The 16697-nt window shown below is 45.3% G+C and overlaps 1 protein-coding gene across 1 annotated transcript in view; it reads left to right on the top strand.

Moving 5' to 3' along the window:
• Nucleotides 1–16697, top strand: part of igsf3 (immunoglobulin superfamily, member 3) — an 86448-nt gene that overhangs the window by 37540 nt on the left and 32211 nt on the right. Inside the window, exons 3-4 of the mRNA XM_084083600.1 lie at nt 10078–10497; nt 15522–15908. Coding sequence (XP_083939726.1) covers nt 10078–10497; nt 15522–15908 — 807 coding nt within the window. The remainder of the gene's footprint in view (nt 1–10077; nt 10498–15521; nt 15909–16697) is intronic.

Here is a 16697-nt window from a genome sequence, read left to right as displayed (position 1 = left end):
TTTCTGTGTGTGTGTGTGTGTGTGTGTGTGTGTGTGTGTGTCTGTGTTTGAGTGTGTGTGTGTGTGTCATAACACCTGATTTCGATCTCAGTATTTTCATCAGCCCCTTGCGTATAATATAGTAGCCATGGGGTTTAATTTTAGTTACACGCACGCACGCACGCACGCACGCACGCACGCACACACACACACACACACACACACACACACACACACACACACACACACACACACACACACACACACACACACACACACACACACACACACACACACACACACACACACACACACACACACACACACATACACACACACACACACACACACACACACACACACACACACGACACCACAGAGAGACAGATATTATTGATCTAACTAGACTTTTGACCCCGCAGCATCAGAGCTTGCAGGTCTGATATATGAGTCAATGACTGGTTCACATGTACTGTATAATAGTAATGCCTATGACAAGCTGACTTGAAGGGAGCAGTGCATTCAGTAGCGCGCATGCACATGTGCGTGCGTCTTTGTGTGTATGTGTGTGTGTGTTCCATAGTGAGGAGGGATAGAGCAAAGGAGAGAAACGGAGAAAAACAGCACAAACCGATAGGCTAATTGTCTGCCGACTAGAGTAATGAGAGGGAAATGCACCAGGCAGTGGTGTGTGTGTGCACGTGAGCGTGTGTGTGTGTGTTATGTTAGCGTAAACGAAAGACAATTGTGTGGCAAAAATAAATAAAAAATAAGTGGGACAGAGCCTGCAGACGAACGACAGTGTAAGGAGACAGGAAAGGATGCTTTGGAGACCCCGTTTATTAAATGGAGAGCCCTTTTCCTCCAGTCACTGTGACCTGTACATTCTGGAAACACACACACGCAAAGGCACCCCCCCCCCCCCCCCCCCCCCACTCACTCCTTCCCTCTCACACACTGAGTGATGTTCCATTAGCTGGGGACCTAAATGCCCCTTATTGAAAAGCTCATAACTGCAGACACTATAGAATTTCTTATATCCTCACTTCCACTCCCCCCTCCCTTCCTCCATCCATTCCTCTTCCTGTCGTTGGTTGGACATGCAGGGCAGTCACGAATCACACATCGTGAAATTTCACTTGACGATTAAATGTCATACAAATAATTGTGATTGACAATTTAATTGTTTTTTTGGCATTGAACATTGGAACAATTAAAACTTTTCTGTTTGGCTTTTAGGTTTTGTAAACAAACACTGCACAGGGCTGATATGACAAATAACTTAAATATACAAAGAAATGACAATGATCGGTACCAATAATCAAAATAATGTCCTATGGCCAAAACAGACCATTATGTTTAATGGGTATAGCACACTGATAACGGCCTCCAGTCCTGTGCTGACAAATAAACTCACCGTAAAATGTCAATGAGTAAACTACTGAACAAGTTCACATCGCATCACAACGCGACACACTGTGAGCTTCTAGATAGGCTACAATTAAGCTAAATAATTGCGATTATGTAATAACTAATAGCTAAATGACACACAGAGGAAAACACAGGGCTTCCTTTTAGGGGTGCAATCAAACTAATTGATTTAATAGATTTTAAAAATAGATTTTATATAGATGGTGGTTGGTGTAGAGATTTGGTGTAGAGGAAAAACGGTGTCATACACCATTGTATGACAAAGTATGAAATGGGGCTTAACTGGTTAATCAGACTAATTGATTTAAAATCAATCCGAATTTCTTTTGCATTGATATAAAAAAAGTTTTAAGTACAAAAAAACCTGGACTCCTCAATTATTAGATTAATCAGAAAAGTAATTGATTGAATAATTCAGAAGAATATTTTAATCGATAGTTGCAGCTCTATTTCCTTCCTTAATCCAGCGTGATATGAACACATTTTGTTCAGGCCTTGCGTAAAAGGGTTTTGTACCTGTGATATGACAAAAAGGGTATTAGTATGCAGTTTTTACAATGTCTTAAAGCCATGTGATAGATGTTTGTGATTTGTATTTGTGTAACTCCCACAGTATGAGGGTCTCATTATACTTTCAACAAGGAAGACAAACAGTGTTTCTCTGTAGCATTCCCAGTGTTGCAATTTTTAATCCATTCATTATTTTATTTATGAGTTTATTTAGGCTGCACACACAGCACTGGGTAATAATAATAACTTTAGTAGCACACACACAGCAGAGTCAGCCTTTATGTTTAGCTTGGTTTGTTCCTGATGTGGTTTGTGTTTTAGTTGCGACCTTTGCATGTGAAGGCCGGGGCGACTTCTACTAGCTAGCTACCACTGGATATAATTATACGTATTGATGTGGTATTCAGAAATAGAGTAGCTATATGCTCTTGTTCTTACATAACAGATAAATGCGTTGTGTTATTGAAACCTTGGCTTGCACCATGTGCCAAAATATTTTAGCAATGATTGCTTCTCATACGATACGATACGATAATACGATAATTTAAAATCTTGAAAAAGAAAATTCGAATTCATTTTGAAAATCTTCGTCTATAGTAAGATGCCCACATTGGTTAATGTAGTTAAATATTCGCAAGTTATGCAAACACTGAAATCTGTTGTAGAAAAAAAAATCCATATGTGGGGTTAAGTGAGCTTGCCATAATGCAATAATGTTTCTTCCGTTTCTTCTGAACCACTGCTATGCAGATTTTTTTTAATTCAAATTCTTATTGATTTAATTTCATGAATAATAAATAATAGTAAGTCAGATTCCCCCTAAAACAACATTTATTTTACTTTAATGGTTTAACATATATATATATTTTGTATGAATTGAAAAAAAGACATTTTCGCTAATTTTAGCAATGCAACTCCCTGTTTTGAGCGTTCCCCAACCAAGTTTACAGAGTCAAAAACTGTAACGGTTGTTTGGTTTGGGTAACTTGTTGCATGAGCGGGCGTGCAACATTTAACACTTACGATTCATCGCGCAGCAGCAAACATGGAAACATCATCACCCCCAGTTGAGAAATGCAATGTGTACTGTATGCTATGGTTCCCTCAGACACATCAATATTAAGAGCAACATAGGAACATAGCATAGATAAATGAGACCCAGAATGAATATATTAGTAGCATGGCTCATCTGATCATCGGTTTGTGTTGTATTATGGATGTGCCTCCTGCTGGGAACCTAGATCCATCACTGCAGACTTCAACTCTCCTGTTTTAAACACTCCTCTCTTTTCTTAAGGCTTGCTCCCATCCGTCTCCTTTCTCCTCTGGCTGTCTCCAAGACGTGTTCCTTTCTATCTCTTTTCCCTCTCGGTTCACTGTCCTCTTTTATCAGTACACCGATGTTGTTGTTGGGTTTTCTCTCTGTATTTTTTGTTTGAAAACCTGCTTGTTCGCCCAGTCTCCTGTGAGAGCACCTTCTCTCCACGTTGTTAGGCATTTGTAAAAATGTGTGTGTGTGTGTGTGTGTGTGTGTGTGTGTGTGTGTGTGTGTGTGTGTGTGTGTGTGTGTGTGTGTGTGTGTGTGTGTGTGTGTGTGTGTGTGTGTGTGTGTGTGTGTGTGTGTGTGTGTGTGTGTGTGTGTGTGTGTGTGTGTGTGTGTGTGAGAGAGAGAGTGTAGAGTAGGTGCACTGCGTACAGGGGATTGAGGCAAGAGTCACAGCCATACTTCCCATCTATATACAGTAAGCTACAAGCTGAATAATAAGTCTAACATTGCCCAAGGCAGTTTTTACATATCCAGCTCCTAGGTCATGACAGAGGTTTGTTTTTGTGTTTCTTTCCATCCACCGTTCTCTCCTCGTTCTTCTCCGTTTCTTTATCTTCGTCTACATTGTCCAATTGTTTGTCACGCCTCCTCTCCCTCCAGCACCACTTCCTCCTCCAATCTGACTCATCTCCGCTCTCCCACAGAGGAGGCTAGAAATAAAGAGGATGTTAATGGGGGGGTGTTAATGGATGATAATGGAAAAGACAGGTGTATGTGCTGTGTAAAGTATGTGAAACTCCTGCTGTCGTACCTCCTCCCCTTCACCCCCCCCCCCTGATTTATCGTGGTCATCGTGGGTCTGAGCGTGATGTTGGTCGGTTAGCGATAAGGCTGGGCTCACGTGGAGAGAGAGTGGAGGCTCAATCACTTTCTTTTCAGAGGGCACTCTCTGTTGCGCAGAGTAATTATCAATAATTACCCTCTTGTCTGCCAAATGACCATTTGCTTCAAAGCAACGCACGCACGCACGCACGCACGCACGCACGCACGCACGCACGCACGCACGCACGCACGCACGCACGCACGCACGCACGCACGCACGCACGCACGCACACAGTGTATTCACAATACCATTTGATCCCCTAGCCTTGCACTCACTCACTGACACACAGACAGACACACACACACACACACACACACACACACACACACACACACACACACACACTTAAATAAATAAATAAATGAATAGACAGACAGACAAACATTTACTCTATGAACAATCTAGCTGTGTGTGTGTGTGTGTGTGTGTGTGTGTGTGTGTGTGTGTGTGTGTGTGTGTGTGTGTGTGTGTGTGTGTGTGTGTGTGTGTGTGTGTGTGTGTGACAGTATATATATATATATACACACACACACACACACACACACACACACACACACACACACACACACACACACACACACACACACACACACACACACACACACATATATATATATATATATATATATATATATATATATATATATATATATATATATATATATATATATAAATAAAAATAAATAAGATGCTCGCACACACACACACTACATCAAGACCGGTTTGATGCATTAAATATTTCTATCAACATTACCTCTTTATTAAGCCTGCTTACAACTCACATACAGTAACAACAGCATAATTACAACTTTCTTTCAAAGGATTCAAAGCTGCTACCCAAGTTGCACAACAATTACACAGTACAAAGGACAATGCTTTTCCTGGTTAAGGCTTGTAAAAACACCACAGTCTGTGACCGCATCTCCCAAGAGAATACAGACGACTGTGTATGTACTGTGCACAAATTGGACGGGGAGGCGTAGGAGGTTGTCCACTAGTTAAAAGGCCAACATATCACGCTGATCGCTGATGCTGTCGTTTTCTCAGACAAATAAAAAACAATTAAACAGAAAACACTGCACTTGTTAGCATATGACATTATACAGTGAAGTGAACTGTTGATGGCAGCTGGGTACCTTAATCATGATACACAATACACAAGAAAAAAGTCTGAGAGAGAGAGAGAGAGACTTGTTTGAGCCAACACATTTGTGCTGATGATAAACAACCATAGGGCAGTGAGTCAAGCTTGCCATTTTCCTCCTGTAATCAGTGGCTCCCGAGACAAGAGCATTAGAGGGATCAGATGACAAGGGCTGGCCTATCATGTCCAACTCCTCTTTATTCCACTGCTCTCTTCCGTCGTTCTTCGCTTGCTCACACAAGCGTGCCCACACATGCATGCCCCCCACCCCCACACACAATATACTGTATGAACGAACACGTTGCATTTATGTATTCTTTTACAGTATATTCTTTGGATGTTGCGTGTCGGTTCGTGACTTCTACATTTGGGAGTGGCCACAGAATCTAGAGATCAAACCCCCAAGCGTACCGCCTCACCCCCCCTATTTTATGCTTGTCTATTCCTCTCCATTTTACCTGTCCTCGTGTCTGCCAACCATCCATCCCTGTGTGACTGGACATAAAACGGAATAAAGGCCAGCTTGAGGGAGGACAGTCATCACTCAACTTCAGAGAGCTGACAGAGCAGGGGAAGAACACGGAGGGAGGGATAAAACCGAATTAGGTTTTAAAGATTAGTGAAGGTTTGACAGCCTTATCTTTAAAGGGGCAGAATTATACAGGGAGGTTTTCCAATCTACAACTGTGTAATCAGTTGTATGTGTAATATATGTGTAATCAAAAGTCTCCTGCATACCTGAATAAAATCTCCTGAGAGTTGTGGAGGTGTAGAGTACGTCTAGACGAGTAGACGCACAATCCAAGGAACAAAAACCACCTTCCATAATGAATAAGAAAAAAATATGCAAAATTCATTTGGTGTCTGTGCTCCGTGGCAAAATCTTTAAAAGTATCCATGATGTGTTTAAATATTTTAGTTAGGGTAGTTTTATATTTAATTGGTTTTGAATCTCAAATCGGGACCAAACACCTCAGTGGAAGTGAAATAGATAACGTGGCTCCTCATTTTCATTCAGATGAAATAACAGTAAAGTTTACACCAACCTTGGCACGCCTACCCTGGCATATCTGTCACCGTTGATGTTAATTGTGTTCAGGCAAAACAGCTGTGACTCTTTGTACTGATTTCAGTAATTAGACCTATTTGATCCCTCTGGGGAAATTCAGTTTTCAGCTTCACCCAGCTGATTGCTGCTCAAGTGGTCAGACCTGAGAACAGGAGGGAGCAGTTATAGCCTGGAAACCAGACAAATCTCCCATTGAAAAAAATAATAATTGCAGTGATAATTAGTCTGGCCAGGCTAGAGCAGTTAGGGGTTAAGTGTCTTGCTCAGGGACACATTGTCAAACGTTGGACCTTCTGTTTCCCAAGCGGCGCCCCCATATGTCTACTATCTAAACTAAAGGAACTAAGGAGCATTGGCATTACAGTAGTTGCAGGTTTTGGCTTGGCCAGGTACGCACCTTTCACCCTAGATTCAGTACATGTAATGTATATTTGTGTGTTGCATCTTGTGAGTTGCTTCCGTCGTGTGCATCCGTCTTGTTCCGTTCTTAATCTTTCCCAGATTGAGGTCAGGGAATGATTTGTTTATGACCTTAGCTTGACCCTTGGATAAACAGAGATTGCCTGGTTCCCTTTGATTGGTTTCCTGTCTCCCAGACACAGCTGTGTGGAGGGATGCGATTGGCCTACAGGACGGCAGAGGAAGTAGCATTATCTATCCTCCTAGTAGAGCTGGGGCCCGGAGACATGAAAGAATCAGCCGGATGCTTTTACACACTTCTCAGTTGGGTTTTGGAGCGCGGAGATGAGGGGGGGTTTGAGGAGTGTCGTTATGGTAACTCCTGGGTGTTCCATGAGGCCTTTAGCATCATGTAGGAGGGTTGTCATGGCAACTGCAGGCTGTAGCGTAGGTGGGCTGTTGCGGCAGTGGTACTCCTAAGCTAGGCTTACCGTTTGCTCAGTGTTGACTGGAGTTTTAGTCAGAGAGCCTAGCCATTTCACACACCAAATGAGACTTGTGTCATGCCTATGTAATGGCTTTGAAAATTGTCTTAATGCCCTTTCATGTAATAGGTAATATCTAACGATTTATGTAATGTGTCAGGCTTTCTATGCATCTCAGCTCCACTCGCCTGTTATACCTACTCTATACCCCATCGTACAGCTGGGACCGGTGCTGAAAATGGTGCATTTGGCATTGGACCCCATCGTACGACAAATCAGGCTTTACACCTAAGAAGTTGCTACTGTTGGCAAAGGGATGCGATGAGCAGAGTGCCAGCCCTGTAAAAAATATTGCCTATGTGCATCTATTTAACATGTCTAGGTGTTGTTACTGCTACTACAATTCTCCCATTACTTAGATTACTGCATATTTAATAAATCCAAATCTGTCAGGAGGAGATGATTGTTATTTCCCCCTGGGAATACCTTTTGCCTCACTGGCAGTTCAGTTATTTATCAGGCAAACACACCAAGGTAATTGAGAAGGGATTTTCTGAGCTTTTCAAAGTGTACACTCACTCAGCCCACATCAATACGCTGAAGATCACTTCAAACCTGGGTATCTTTTTCAAGCAGTCTTTTCTTCTGTTTTGGAGCTCTGCAGAATATATCCTCTGACCTGCCTCATTACTTCCTCTCTCTTTGTACTCTTCCAGCCTGTGCGTTGTCTTTCTTTTGAGCGTCTTGTTAAACTGCAGTAACCAGATGTCAGACAACCTTCCTCCGCCTCTTCTCTCCTTGATTCTCTGATCTCGACGCCTTTGTCTCCGTCTCCCCCGCACATTTCATTAGTGGTGACTTTTCCTCTGTTTTCGTAATCTCTCAATCGGTGTTGCCGTCACACACATGCGCAGTGAATACAGATGTCGATAGGAAAGCGCTCACACAGCACGCACGCAAACACAAGCTCGGCCCTACTTACAGTGAGTGTACACAGACGGGCATTAAGCTGTTGAATCATGGTCGATGATTTCAGGGCGGGAGAGGCACAGACCTCAAACATGGTGATTTGCTGTCCTCACAATGGCAATCCTTTTAGCCAAACATCTCCACAAAACACTCCACTTATGTACCCTGCACAAAGCACTTTAATATCCCAGCGTCCAAGTGGGGCTCACAGTCAACACATAGTGGCTCCAGGAAGGCCTCTCTCGCCATTATTTGGTCTATTCATTTGATCCCGGCCTATCTACTGTAAATGGCTCACTGCTGCCCATTGTGAATTGTGAGCATTGAAGTCTGTACAGTACACGCTGTGTTTGATAGGCACAGTGTGCGTACTGTGTGCGTGTTAAACAGCAGAACCCCATGCAGAGTCAAGCGGCCAGATGGTGAAGCCATTTGGTATATAATAGGAAGATGAACAGGATATGGCTTTTAAGCACACATACGGTACTTGGACACACACACACACACACACACACACACACACACACACACACACACACACACACACACAACACACAACACACACACACACACTCTCCACGGTGAGCAAACTGTTTGCAAACAGTATTTTTCATTTTAACCTCATGGCCCATCACACACACACACACACACACACACACACACACACACACACACACACACACACACACACACACACACACACACACACACACACACACACACACACACACACACACACACACACTGCACAGTGAGCAAACAGTTTGCAAACTGTATTTTTCATTTTGACCTGATGACCCATCATGCCTTTGTGTCTCTGTCCTCTGGTGGTAAGGAATCTAAAATCCATACCGAAAAAACACTCCTTTAGCCAGTAGACGCCCACCAGAAACTCCAAAGCAAGGAAGTTCTTATTTTCGGAGAGGCACAGTATGGAGCGTCTCCAAGCCTGCCACCTGAAAACTGTCACATCTCTCGTTGCATGCTCGCGTCTCCCCCAACCACCCACACACCCTCTCCTCTTCACTGTTCTTAACCATCTGTCTTTGAGTCAATCTTCTGTTGTCAGCTATACAGTAGAGAGAATTCATTAACTGGAACAAATTTTCTTGTGTTGTTTGCATATTTAAAAATGTGTGATCAAGCCGTGCATTGTATAGCTGTTTCACCCAAGGCTTTAAGAGAAGGAAGAGAGAAATAGTGCATTCATTACATGCTGGCGTGCCAGAGAGTGAGATGTCAGTCAATTGCATTGTTTGTCTTTAGAGTCGACGTGGAATAAATTGTGAGTGATGGTCTCAGGAGGAGGCTGGCTGAGCCAGATAGAGGGGAAGCGTCGCCATCACATTGTGACATGTGAAAGTCATGTGTGGAAGAGGAAATTGAGGGCGCTCACCTTACATGGTGACATTAACACTTTATACACAGTGGACGTGTCTGATGCATACTTGGCCCTGTTCTGTAAACCATGGGAATGTACTTACTTACTGGAACGGAATCAACGTTTATTTCCACTTCCACTGCGGTTAAGTGTGTTTAACCAAAACACTATGTGGAGCTGTCCATCATGTTTCATACCTACATACGGTACTACATTACATTACATTTCAGGCATTTAACTGACACTCTAGTATCCTATCCAGAGTGAATACAGTGCATGAGCACAACAGACTTGACCACTTTCACTTTAAAAATGTTTCAAAAATAGCTGATCTACAAGCTCGAGCTTGTAGTTCAGCTATTTTCGCTACTTTTGCTTGACACTTTTGTACGGTGATTTAGAGTGTTGATTTACGAAAAAACTAAAACGAAATATAGCGGTTAGACGCACTTCTTATTGTCAATCAGTCACTCAGCCACCCAAAGACCAGAACATTTGTATATTTATTTTTGAAGGAATGCTCATCACGTTTTTTTTTTGTTTGTTTTGTTTTCTTACAGTTATTGCAGACTCGCTGACGGTGACTGCTCCGGCCCAGACCCTGTCCAAAGTGGAAGGCGACATGCTGCAGCTCACATGCGAGGTGTCGCGCACCACGACGCAGCACACCCACCTGTCGGTAGGCTGGTACCTGCGCTCGCCGGAGGACGCAGCCGCCCCACCCCAGGAGCTACTCACGCTGTCCCGGGACTTCGTGTTACGCTCCGGTGGACCCTACCGACAACGGATGGCCGCGGGTGACCTCAGGCTGGACAAGACCAGCGCCACGGCCTACAGGCTGACCATTCACATGCTGCAGCCCGTGGACCAGGGCCTGCTCTACTGCCAGGCCGCAGAGTGGATCCAGGATCCCGATGGCAGCTGGTTCGCCATGACCCGCAAGCAGAGCGACAAGACCCAGCTCCGCATCCAGCCCACGGGTGAGTGGCCAAACATATTGATGGACTCTGTAGAGGGAGGGAGTTAGGTGAAAACATTCACACTGTTCCCTCTTGATACGCAGCTGAGCGTTATAGTCATTTTCCTCCTTATCACCATCACTACTTTTTTTGTGATTAAAATGTTATTTTGACAAATCTGTATGGTAGAGTATGTTTACATAACTGCGGTATTTGGAGGTGTTCTCCCTGCTCGTCTATTGACAAATTTAGATCCTGTGGTCGGGTAGGAATCACAGGAAAAGAGGTATTGCCAGAAGCTCAAAGCGCAATATCTCCCCTGCCCAAGCGGGCCCTCGAACCTGGGTCTCCCGCACGAGATCGAATCCCAAGGCATACATCGTACAGTAACAGTTTGCAGCTATAATTTATCCATTAAATTAAAAAAAAAGTTAAAATGGGGGATGGGGGGAGAGGGAGGCAGAGACAGTAAAGAGGGTGAGACGAAGGGATTGAAGGGAAGCTAATGTGGCGATGCAGGCGTTGTCCAGCCTGAGGCCCTACTATTCTTTTTTTGATAGACACGCATGCATGTACGCACAGGCGTGTCGCGTGCACGCTGCCATCCTCTGATTGCTGATCGGTATCTGCAGCTAAGCTCATTAGTGGCACTAAGAAGGGCTTAGCTAAACGCTCCGCAGAATACCCACTTTTGTGTTTGTGTCTGTTTGATGGGCGTCAGAGGCGCGCCCTAAGCACGTCGTCAGCGGCTCCGCACAGTGGGGGGCATTGTGTGCTGCGCCAAACCTACGGCTTCCACATTGCATTCATCTCCCTGGGCATCTGGTCCAGAGGTCATAAGTCAAAAACGGGGGTCATTTATTTTTGCGGATGTGATGCTCTTCCTCTCCCACAACTGACAGCGGCCTCATTTGTGTTCCTGTACGGCAGTGAGTGGGAGAATCCACCCATTGCTTTTCAGGCAATTAGCAAACTCGTACCACCAGCAGCAGCAAGAGCAGGTCGCCCGAGGGGAGGGAGAGAGGGAGTTATCTGCTCAGGGAGGGGAAGGGAGTGAGGCAAAAGGAGGGGGTGGTCAAGTGTGATAAACACTGCAGGGGGAGGGGAGGGTGGACAAAGACAGTGTTTGTTGATGGAGGATTGGAGGGGTCTGCCTAATATGATAATGATCTGGTAATAAGCTGTCGACCGCGAAACCGGACAAGACAAGAAACAATGAAGAGCTTTGCGACTTCACACAAGCGTCTCCCATCCCATAAAGCCCACCAGCCCACCCCGTAGCCACACCACCCTTACCCTCCCCTCCCGCCACGTCCCTAGACAGGCTTTAATGAGACCACTGTGCTGTATTTTGCGCGCACACAATAACATATCTTTTAATTCCCCCTTGCTTCCACGAACTGGTTGCAATCTCAGATGAACCTCTTTGACCCCAGGGGAAAGCAGAGGCGTTACTCATTGACGTGAGTGCCTTCTGCTGGAACTTTTTTCCCCCTTCTTCTTGTTCAAAGTGGAATACTTTCGTCTTTCTCCATTAAGCAACACATTCTTTTCTTTCTGAGCTGATGGAGCTCGGTGGCGCCCCAGTTAGAGCAGGAAGAATGAGAAGGAGAAGAGTTATCGCAATGTGAATTGTGTGTGTGTGTGTGTGTGGGGAGAGGTCTGTCAGATGGGTGTCAGCTACCACTGGGAGGAGTCAAAAGACGACACAAAGAGACCCACACCCTACACTGACGTGTGGGTGTGCCCGCGCGCACACACACACACACACACACACACCCTCTTTCACTCTCTCCTATAATCTATAATGGATGGGAGCGTTGTTGCGTGACAAAGGGAATGGGTGTTTGACCGTGCGTGAGGACTTAAGTAAGTGCATGGATGCGGTGCAGTCTCTTTCTCATTCTTTAAACGTGCCCTCTTTTATTTTATAAATATATTATTTAAAAATATATTCTCTTTTTGCGTGTGCACGCTACTTGAGGTGCGTGTGTGCGTGTGTGTGTGTGTGTGTGTGTGTGTGTGTGTGTGTGTGTGTGTGTGTGTGTGTGTGTGTGTGTGTGTGTGTGTGTGTGTGTGTGTGTGTGTGTGTGTGTGTGTGTGTGTGTGTGTGTGTATCAGACAGACAGACAGACAGACAGAGAGAGAGCATCTCCTTCATTAGGCATTTAGTACAGGAGATGGAGTGGGTCTTGAGACAGCCCCATCACCAACTAATCACTTACAGCCGGGAGCAGAGGGACAGGTCACGGACAGAATCCTAATGCACCTTTCACTCTCTCTCCTTCTCTCTCTCTCAGCCTCACTCTCCCTCTCTCGCTGCTCACCCAGCTCTCTCTTCCTTTTTTTCCCTTTCTGTAATCACGACTCTTATTATACTGCATCTAATTCTGTGCTCTCTCATCATATTTCTTTCTTTCTCTCCCTCCTCTCCCTCTCAATCTCTCTCTCTCTCTCTCTCTCTCTCTCTCTCTCTCTCTCTCTCTCTCTCTCTCTCTCTCTCTCTCTCTCTCTCTCTCTCTGCTCTGTTGTTGTTTTCCCTCCCAATTAGCTCTAAACACTAACATGTGTGTGGCTGTCTGCTAGTCTGTCTCAGGATCCTCTCTGCTGATCCGTCTCTGGTAAACACGGCCCTAACTGAGCTCCATGCTGGGGGGGGGGGGGGACCACATCCTTGTAAAAGCAGGTCATGGTTCCTTCAGCTTAGCCCCCCATCCCTCCTCGCCCCCACCCCCCTCACAATTACATGACACAGACACGACCCGCTGTCCCGACGCCTCATCGAGCGTCTAGCAGCCGGTCTGTGCATTGTTTTGGTGTCTGTTCTCTGTTCTATTAGCGCCGCTGACCTCGTGTCTCGTCTACCGCCCCGCTCTCACGACGGGTTGCTTGCTTGTTTGTGGAGTGTGTGTTTGTGTGTGTGTCGCATGTATCCTGTTTGTGGCTTCCTGCCGGGTGGAGAGATTGTCTTGCCTGTTTTATGCTCCATCGTATAATGGCGCTGTGCTCCGAAAATAGCCAATCTACACGCCGTCAGCGCGTTTTCAGAGCGCGACGCCGTCTTAAGTATAAATTGGGCTACTCAGCATGCAGGCTCACTATCTGGTGCTTATGAAATGCAATGTTCAAGTGCGAGTGTTTCAAGTGTACTTTTGTGTATACACATACGTTTTAATGCACATGTCATCCCCTCAAATCTTCCTGCATAACGAGCTCTGCAGTCAGGCTTTGAACCTTTCCACATTAATGTGTTCCTCAGGAAGTCTGTTTAAAGTCCACATAATTACAGCCGGGGGGGCGAGCACCTCACTGCGAGGCCAAGCATGCTTCTCTGATACGTACAATACCGGGCTCATCATGTGGAAATTAATACTGTAAATAAAGGACACGAACACACACACACACACACACACACACACACACACACACACACACACACACACACACACACACACACACACACACACACACACACACACACACACACACACACACACACACACACACGCGCGCACACACGCGCACGTTTCTCCACACTGTCAACAAGACATGTGTGATTTGGCCAAGTCACAGAGCCAACGCTGCCGTTATTCTATACAGTGGGAGAAAGTGCAGCAGGAGAGGAGGGGAGTGCACGGATGTGTTTTCAGACCGCTGGAGAGAATATTAATTAGATGTGGTGTGTTTTTATTGCAGAGGTGAAACCAAGGGGAGGGAGAGGGAAGCGGGCTGGGAGATCAGCGTTTTACCGCTGCGTCTCATTCCGTGACCCCTGCCTGCTCTCTCTCTCTCCCCTTCTCCCCCCCTGTCTCCACACTCTTGTGTTTTCTCCCATCCACAGTCTGTTTTTATTAACCCTCCCCCTACCCCCCATCTCCCTCTCTCTTTTGCTCTGACTTTATGTTGGATCAACCTTCCAGGCGGTGTAATATTAACTGAATGCAGTGTTCCGCACAGCATTGTATATAAATCGCATTTTCTGTCTTTGACAAGTTGACAACTGAAACGGAAAGGGAACACAACATCATCTTATTAAATGGATCTCCTCCCTCTTACCCGCACACCTAGGCTAAATGTGTCACTATTCACAAATTCTACCCCTCTGTCTGTTTATGTATTTTGTGCAGTATTTTGACATATTTATCCTCCTCCTACAAACAGCAAAACCATTTGAAAGGGATCTGACATTTAAAGATCTGATATCTCATAGGGTTACATTTTCTATTCAGTAAAATTCTATTTTTTCTTGGTCAATTCACTATTCTTTTCAGTTCTTCTGATCCTACTCCTTGTTTCATGTGTCTGTACATACTGCCTATTTACAGTACATAGCCCTATTATAGATTGATAGATTACTTGTTCACAGATGCTATGTGCATTATTTAGATTGCTGTATGCTGTTTGCTTGTCCTACAGATGCAGTGTTATTTACGTAGATAGTATGTTAATAGGACAGATGCTACGTTTGATGTCTACCTGCTATCCTAGTTACGTTGTAGTACTTAATATTTTTCTAAGCACTCTATTCACTCCACTTACCCTGTTGTTGGTTGACTATGGGTTCATGTCGCTTACTCCCCCACTGCACTTTGTAAATCGCTTCGGATTTACAATTTAGGCATTTAGCAGACACTCTTATCCAGAGTGACTTACAATATGCAAGGTAATCACTTACATAGAATGTAGAGAGACGTGAAGTGTAGTGCCTCAGTAAACTAGGATCACAGATAAACCAAGATCAGCCTAAACAATATGCTATCAAAATAAGAATCTGTACACACAGATAAGAGCGTCTGCTGACTGCCCACATAACCCTTTAACCTAATGAACCCTAGCGTCCCTAATCTTGACATTCGGCAAAAAGAGGTGAACATTTGATGAAACTAGGCAAACATTTAGCAAAAATAGCTGATGTACAAACTTGCAATGCGTCGTTGTGAGCTTGTAGATACTATATTTGCTATTTGATGTACAACTAAGTGTATAGTGTTTAAATGGTTATCCCATCCACCCACCCATTATTTGTGCTCTCCTCTTCCCCTCAGATCGGGACTTCAGCATCCAGGTGAGCACGGAGCGGCGGTCCTTCACGGCCGGTGAGCCGCTGGAGCTTCGCTGCACCATAGAGGCCCAGAATGTCCCCGAGCGTTTCTTTTCGGTGTCGTGGGTCTTCAGCAGCTCGCCAGTGGCCGTGGTGGGCCCCAGCGCCGTGCCCGTCCTCGGCCCCGACTACGTGGCCCGCGAGGCCGCCGGCCACATGACGGTGCGGAAGGAGAGCCCCAACGTGCACCTGCTCAAGCTGCAGCGGCTGCGACCCGAGGACGCCGGCAAGTACATCTGCCGCGTCACGGAGCGCGAGAAGACGCCCACGGGAGACTTCATCGACCGCAGCAAGAGATCCCGTAACGTTCAGATCACAGTGCAGCCACTCAGTGAGTAATAATCCATCCCACTGGCCCCTGGCTTACATACACTGTCTGTCAATTATAATAATGATAGTTTTCATGCTAATGTCACATAGAGTGCCAGGCCATGCCCGCTGTCTCTAGAGTGGCACATCATAGACAAACGTACAGCCTGTATTGTTAGTCAGAAGGGGAAGATAATGCTGACATATTTTCTGTATGAGCGGATGGCTAAGGATTGGTAATGCAGTGTTGTGGTCCTTCCCATTTTCTTGGCTGAGCGAGAGACGGTAACAGTGAAGCAGGATAATGGTGAAAAGCTGAAAAGAGAGTCCGGGCTCAAGGAGGCTGAGCTAACAACCGTGAAATGAAAGCATGGAGAAAGAGAAAAGCGGAGAATGGGGCCCACCTCTCGAGGGCCCTCTAAATGGATCCCCAGGCTAAATTAATGTGTTCTGTTGGGGCAGAGCTGTCTCAGCTGGGCTTAACGGAGCTGGCCGACAGTATTGCGCAGGGCTGGCAGCTGATGGATGCGAATTTACAGCAGTGCCTCCAAACGTTGCCCACAGTCCCTCTCCGTCACCAAGGTTTTATTTTTCCACTTTCATTTACGACAGCAGTGAAATGCTACTCCACCACTTATTGGGTTTCCTTTCCTTTTATCGGGGCTGTGGCTTTTTGCTACTGTACCAGCAGGATAAAGCAAAATAACCAGCCAGAAGCATCCCAGCTAAAACACACAACCACACACATATATACACACACGCCTTGCTAAATAAGCCCGAAACAAGTAATCTCCAGAGACCCCCTCTGTTT

The sequence above is a fragment of the Gymnoscopelus microlampas genome (genome assembly GCF_963454915.1).
Source record: "Gymnoscopelus microlampas genome assembly, chromosome: 17".
NCBI classification, from domain to species: domain Eukaryota; kingdom Metazoa; phylum Chordata; class Actinopteri; order Myctophiformes; family Myctophidae; genus Gymnoscopelus; species Gymnoscopelus microlampas.
The sequence above is the reverse complement of the archived record's forward strand: the minus strand, read 5'-3'. Positions and strand labels throughout refer to the sequence as shown.